Source organism: Choloepus didactylus (assembly GCF_015220235.1).
Source record: "Choloepus didactylus isolate mChoDid1 chromosome 26 unlocalized genomic scaffold, mChoDid1.pri SUPER_26_unloc1, whole genome shotgun sequence".
NCBI classification, from domain to species: Eukaryota; Metazoa; Chordata; class Mammalia; order Pilosa; family Megalonychidae; genus Choloepus; species Choloepus didactylus.
In genome coordinates, this window is record NW_023637614.1 from 185738 (window position 1) to 193115 (window position 7378).

Here is a 7378-nt window from a genome sequence, read left to right on the forward strand (position 1 = left end):
ATGCTGATGAGCACTTTACAATTCTGCTATCCAACTTGAGAAGGCCTAGCCCCAGAACGACTCTTGAAGTCTTTAACCCTGATCTCCCTACTCTACTCTGAAATGACCCTTTGAAGCACTGGATGCAAAAACTGATACTGCTATGATTTAGTGATCTGAGAAAACACATTCCAGCAATTTTCCAGAATGCACCATATTTTAATTAGCACTCAAAATATCAACAAACCATACTGTTGAAAAGAAAACCACTTTAAAAATATTCCTGAGATGAAAAAAGTTAATTAGCCATGCAGTTAAAACTATTTTAAGCAGCTTTCTTGTTTAAGCAGAAAGGACTTGGATTTATAATATCAAGTCATTCCAAAATATTTATAGAGTATTTGAATCTATGTTGGAAAATTAAGAAAAAATTAACTTTGTTCTAAAGTGTTCTAACATCCTTTGTTTCTACAATATGATATAATTAAACTTTGAGCTCCATATTTTAGGGATGTAATCTTGAACATGCTCCAAACATTCAAATTTGTTGTAGGTATCCTATTCCATCTGATTATCTAGCATAGACACTATAATGAAAGTAAACATCATACAATGCAGTGATGGCTATGGAGTATAAGCAAGACACTTATCTTTATTTTTATCATTTCATGTATGCATAAGTTTCATCTTCCTGGGGATTTATCAATTCAGAAATATATCTGGATAATTTAGTATATATAAAAATATATAGTTGGTATATATAGAAATGTATATGTACAAGTATATAGTTTAAGTATTTATAAATATACATATTATACACATATATACACATTCATGCACACATACAGAAAATCTAATTTATTCTTGAATATGCAAACAATTCAATGGTATAATTTTATTAAATCCAAATAGGCTAGTCCAAAATACAAATATCATAAACTCCCTCCAAGGAGGAGATAGCTATCTTCATATATGTTTGGATGAGATTTGTAAAGATGTGTATTTACAAAACTGATAATATCAAGGTTTTCCACTCAATTAGAATGTTTTGTCTTATCTTTTTGTTGTTCAATCAAAATTTAGTCATTGTAGAATAATCAAATAGAAAAAAAGAAAAGTTAACCAGAAAGAAGCAGCAGCATTAGCCTGTTGTCTCACAAGAGGTTGTGCTTACAAATTGTTTTCTTGTCGATCTAACATCCATTTAGTTTATTGGTCTCACATTCACTGTACTTTTTAAATCTCTTCTGAATCTGAGGTTATGCATCATTCACAATGTACTACATATGTGTTTCTTCCTTCTCTTTCTCTCCATGTACATTGGAGTAAATTGGTTATTTAAAGAAATTAAATGGATCTACATCTTTATTCTATTTAAAGAATCTTATTTTATGTAGATTTATCAATTATATACCTAGTTTCTAAACAGTATCCTAATATCATGGTCTCAGTATTTCCTTGCTGTTGTTTTCTCAGTTTTTTCTTGTTATTTTACTATCTTTTCCTCCACATGTGTTGCAACTCTCACTTAACCCAGTTCTTTTAATATTATATCTTCAATGCAATCTTTAAATATGTTTCTTTGTGGGCATAAACTGTGATTTTTCCCCTTGTTTTTGTAATTTTTGATTTTTAAGTTAGATTTTGGGAAATAGGGTACTGCTTTTGTAGTTTCTAAATGTCATAAACATTATGAATATTGATTTTTAATTTTCATTTATTTGTTCATTTAACAGATAACACAAACTAGAATATTTATAGCATTTAACTTTTATGAAGCTCCAAGTACTAAAGCATCACCAGTTTTGTTTTTATAGATGTAAATCCCAGGTTCCTCACAAACTCCAGTCATTTTCCCAGAGTTTATGAAAATTTAGCTTCAGAGTAAAGCAGGCCGGTGTATTTATTAAAAGTAGAGAGAGAAAACTAGAGAGCGAGAAGAGAGAGAAAGATACATATTGGGAGGAAGAGAGAGGAGGTGACTTATTGGAACTGGTCTCTATTTGTGTTGATGGAAAGGTTTAGTAATGGATGGTGGTTGTGATAGCACAACATTGTGAATACAATCAACAGCAATGAATGTTACAGTTGAATGTGGTTAAAAGGGGGATGTTTAGGTTTATATGTGTTACTAGAACAAAAATGTAAAAATAGAAAGAGGACAATACAACACAGTGAACCTTAATACAAATGATAGACAATAGTGAATAACACAATTATAAAAGGTTCTTTCTTGAATTGTAATAGATACACCTCAGTAATGTATTATTTAAATAATAGGGTGGTATGTGGGAACAACTGTACTTTATGCATGAGCTTTTCTGTAAATCTCCTACTTCTCTAATAAAACAGATGAAAAAAGTAATAAGATTCAGATAAAAAGGAAAAAGATTTAAGGGGATGATTTAGAGAATAAATAGGTGAAAATAAATAATTGTGCATCCACAGCTAAGTTGTCCTATTTTGTGGTTTAGCTTATGTTCCTTGGATTCTTTTTTTTTTTTTTTTTTTTTTTTTTTTGTATTGCTGACCTTCATTCTTTATTTAAATATGATCTTTTTTAAAGAAAAAAAAAAACTACAATTTTACACAGCAAATATTTCACATAAATGTAAACATGCATGTCTACTTCATAATTAAGCAAAATAAACTTTTAGGCATAAGATTTTAAAAATCATTAAGTAACAAAACAACGAACCCAAGACAGAAATAAAAGGAGCAAAAAAACCACACCATTTCATAATGCTTCAATTGGTCTTGTCTTCCAATCTACTGGTTAAGGCCTGAGTTGTGAAAATCCTACCTCCTTGCCAAATCAAAACAATCAATTCGGCTGTACCTAATATGCATCCTCATAACAGACTATTTCTCTTTCAAAATAATGTAATAAATACATCACACATATACAGACATCCTATTGAACCAGCCTCTCAAATAGGGAAGTTAAGGACTTCGGAATTTTCAAGTTTTCCTACCACCAAAGCACATACACATTAACACCACATGTAGAAAAAAGTGATTCTGCTACAGAAATAAAATAATCAATAAGTGGCATTTTTACAAATCTCTAGTTCATGTGTACTACAATTCCCCCCAGGTCACATCTTCACTGTGGCTTGCCATGGCCCCTCGGACACTTTGGACTTAAATCTTCACGCCTCACCTAAATAATCCACAGTATGGTAGACACGTTTAGCACAAATAACAGTAATTTTAACATTTCAGTTAGACTTCAAAATCATGAATATCAGCATGGATAGTTTTCAGCTGTCTCTCAGTGCCTGGAATGTTTTCTCTGTCCGTGCCTAACCTCTGGACTTCACTGGTCAGTGTTCTGAATCTTCCCCCTGCCAGGCTTTAAGCCTCTGAATATCTATTCCTGTGGACAGCTAAGGGAACAGAGGTGAGAATGACAATTCCTGATTTTAGGAGGTTCACACCAACCACAGTTCAAGCAAGAGGAAGGTCAGTCCATACATAGGCCACAACAATATGGACTGAAACGAACAGAGGAAGGGCCCCTGAAGATGGCACCTATGGAGTCTCCAGAGTGGGATTCGGAGGGGGAGAGGAGGAGAGCCCTGCAGGCTGAAAGAAGGCACAGAGGCAGGAAGACCAAGAAGTCCAGTTTGACTGGCTCAAGGGTACTCTGTGAGGCCAAATTCTTGATTTTCAAGAAGAAAAAATTCCTTACTCTGGTGGGTAAAGCTGCGCAGATGGGAGAAAAGAGTACCACTAAAGGATCTGTGCAGAGACCAAAACTGAGCCGTGTTGAGATTAACTGTGGAGTCAAGTAGGATGGATGCAAAGGGAGAGTGTGTGAAGCTTGGAGCTTGACTCACCAAGCCCAGTGCCACACACAGGCACTTCCTATACAAAAAAACATCTTGACCTGACATGCCAAAATCAAGACTTTGGGGGAAAAAATAAAAAATAAAATAAAAATAAAAGAGAGGCTTAAATAGATACTTTTTAGTTCAAGTTCCTAGAACCTGCCCCAGCTTGAGCAAGTTAAGAGCAGTGAAACAATTCCCACACCCAGTAACAATTCAAGTGTCCCAATCATGACCTTCACCTTCCCTGAGCTGACGTCATTAGCAAGAAATTACAAGTCAATTATTAATTCAACATACAAAAATTCCTACATGCCATTAAATCCACTGAAACCTCCTGATGGGCTAAGAATCCCACAAAGGGCACTGGGGTGTACCTATGACCTACACTTGGGTAGAGTGGTGTGAGTGTCCTGCTGGGCGATGGGTCCCCACATCCTGCCCACATCCCCAACTCACTGGGGTCACCGTGTGGATGAAACAGAGTTGACTTTATATGGCCCAACTCTAACCAAAGCCTCCACTTTGGATCATCTATTTCCTTTCTAGGTCCAGAAAGCACCCCCCAACACCCACCTCCAACCCTGCAATAGCTGGACAGGGAGGGGTCATGTGTGTAGAGGGACCTGGGGAAGGAAAACCATTTTGTTACCCATTGAACCACAGAAGTTGGAAATTTTTCAGGACACCGTCATTCAAACTACCGACACGGGCTACTCCACACTAATTATGGAACAATTTATCACACATTCACTCAATATGGGAACATTTACTAGTGACCTGTAACAACAGATTTGTTCACAAACTACACACTGCAGAAGGCAATCTTGTGACTTTCTTCTAATTTTATACAAAAATACAAATAAATCTGGAAGTCAGGCACAAACAGTGGTACAAAAGCATGAACCGAAACACCTCATTAAAGAATGTGCTCATTTCATACTGCAGCACTCCTATCTAGAGTCTAGTTTTCAGAAACTTACTGCTGGTTCACTTGTTCAGAGAGGTTTCTTCACTATACCTCTTTTCCACTCCCCACTGCCCCCACTAATGAATGAATAAACTTAGACTGCATGTATGTGGAATTAAAAGCCCCAATATAATTGAGTCACACGTGTCGGCACAGTGGCTGCTGGTTTAATCTGCTCATCCAGCCTCAAGTATTTAAGGACTGTCTGGATTTGAATTTGGGCTGGAAGCACCCAACACTTTTGTCTTTTGGAACCCAGTAAAAATTCCAATGTACCTTTAAAGTCCCATGTATAAGAATCTCTGGTTCCAACAAATGAGATTCAAAGAGAGAGCAGTGGGTAAAGCCTGGACTGAAGGCAGGAAGCCTGCCACAAAACCAGCTGTGTGCTTCAATTTCCTTGTTTGCAAAGTGGTTAAATTAGCAGTTGGCTAGGGTCCCACCCTGCTGGCACTTGAGGATAGTGGCTTAAAATGTAGTTCTATCCGGGCTTGTCAGGCAGGGTCAGATAAAACTTTCCTACCACTTTGCACCAACAGTTTAAAGTGGTTTAAACATTTTTCTGTGCTATAGTTTAAGGTTTTCCTTCTTCTTCTACCCCTCAAAGATTGTTTCATTTCACTCGTACAGACCCACTTGACCAAACAGCTTAAAACTGAATCACTAGCTTGGTGAAGACATGGCCTTTGAGTAACCTAGACCAGTGCACATTTGTCTATTTTTCATTAACAATGTTAATTAGATAGGACTATAATTCTGTTAGATCTTCTACAGATCTACTTAAAACTTTGAAATATGAGATTGTTCAAAAACACATGAGAAAACCACCTATCACCTCCAAGTTAAAGATTTGAATATCACAGCTCCAGAGCCTCAAACTCCTACTGCAGTCCCTGATCCACAACATATTCCTCTTGATGAAGGACTCCATGCTAAAGCAGCCCCAGTCTTGCAGCAAATTTGTGCACCGAAAAGTAGATTTTGAAAGATCCGGCTCTAGTCATCACTGTCACTGCCAGACTCACTCAATTGCAAGTCATTTCTGAGGGTGTTCATAAGCTGGGTGCTTCCTTGTGGCCGGCTGGTTCCATTGGCGACGGTGGGCCTGCTGTTGTAGGGCTGCTGGTGTGAAGGCTGTGGAGGAGAGGCTGGGGCATTGTCCTCGCCTCCACTGCTGGAGCTGTCGTCATCGCTGCCTGAGGAGCTCTCAGAGTCTGAGGAGCTGCTCCCACTGCTGCTGCTCATCTGCTCAATAAGATCAACTTCGGCCCTCAACTCTCTTTTGATGTCATCCAGCTGAGGTTCAGGTGAGGGGTTATCTTTCAAGGGAGAAGTTTTGGATCCAACTGGAGGCTTCGTTGGAGCTCTGAAAGGAATGGGTGGTGGAGGTGGTGGCGGCTGCGATGACTGTGGGGGACGAGTGGACTGCTGTTCCATTCGGGCCTGGATTTTACTGCTCCCCTCAGCTCTTGTTTTCTTGACCTGAATGCTGCTGCTGAGTTTTTCCAGCACATATTCACCAGTATCATGATTAATAATAAGCACACAGTCTTTCTGATATGGTCGTTTGTTCCCTTTGAACACAGTCATTGGCGGTGTAGATCCAGGGATATGTGGCAGTGTAATTGTGACTTCATCTCCTTTGCCAACCTGAAGCTCTCCTTCACAGGAAGTGTCTATAGATGCTGGCTTAAAATCATAGCGAATGGTATGGAAGGATGCCCGGGGTCGCTTTTCGAAGCTCTCCCCGAGCCGCAGGGAGTGCTCCTCGCGGTCCAGCAGCGGGTTCGCAGTCCCGTTCATGGCCCCGTGCCCCTTGGATTCTTTTTTATATTCCAGTCACTGTGCTATGTTTACATAGAAAATATAATTTAATCTTTTTAATAATCTTATTAGATAGATGAGGAAACTGATGTTAAAGAGGGTTCATAAATTTGCCTAAAGATAAAGAAGAATTCAGTGCAATCATATTTGAACCAGGATTGGCTAAAGATGGGAGCATAGGCACAGGTTGTGGATTCAATGTTTCAATGTTTGGGGAATAACTGGAAATAGGAGAAAAAAATATAAGGATGTAATATCTCACACTTTCTTCTGTGTTTTAGGCTCAGCTAGCTTTGACTGTTGTTATTCCCATAAGTATGATACTGATGTGCATCAAACCATACAATAAGTATACTGGGCTCTACAAAATGTATGTCTACAACTTTGGAATTTCTGACATGTAAAGAAGGGATTTCTAGTGGGAGAAGAAGCTCAGGTAAAAATTTGATACTTGGATATTAATGCATCTAAAATCTCACTGATTCCCTATCACTGTTTTAGAAAGCATCTTATGATTAAATTTCAGACATTTCTTCAGAAGTATTTCATTGCCTATTTTATTCACTGCACAGTGCTCTTCTTTATACCTTACACTCTGAGGACAGTGCCTCACTGAAAAACATACAAGGGTCCCTAAACTCATTAATCCATTGAAGGAGTTGAGTTCATATAAAAAGGCTACCATACAGAGTAATAAATGTTGTGTTAGTTTGCCAGGCTGCTGTAATAAATACCATAGACTGGTTGGCTTCACCAACAATTTATTGTTGGC

General features: G+C 38.0%; 1 protein-coding gene across 1 annotated transcript; it reads right to left on the bottom strand.

Annotated features, from left to right (window-relative positions):
- Positions 1–4561: 4561 nt before the first annotated feature.
- On the bottom strand, positions 4562–6597 carry LOC119525738 (ELL-associated factor 1). Its single transcript, XM_037824542.1, has one exon. It carries the CDS (start codon positions 6583–6585, stop codon positions 5779–5781), a length of 807 nt encoding a protein of 268 aa, XP_037680470.1. The 5' UTR covers positions 6586–6597; the 3' UTR covers positions 4562–5778.
- Positions 6598–7378: the final 781 nt, after the last annotated feature.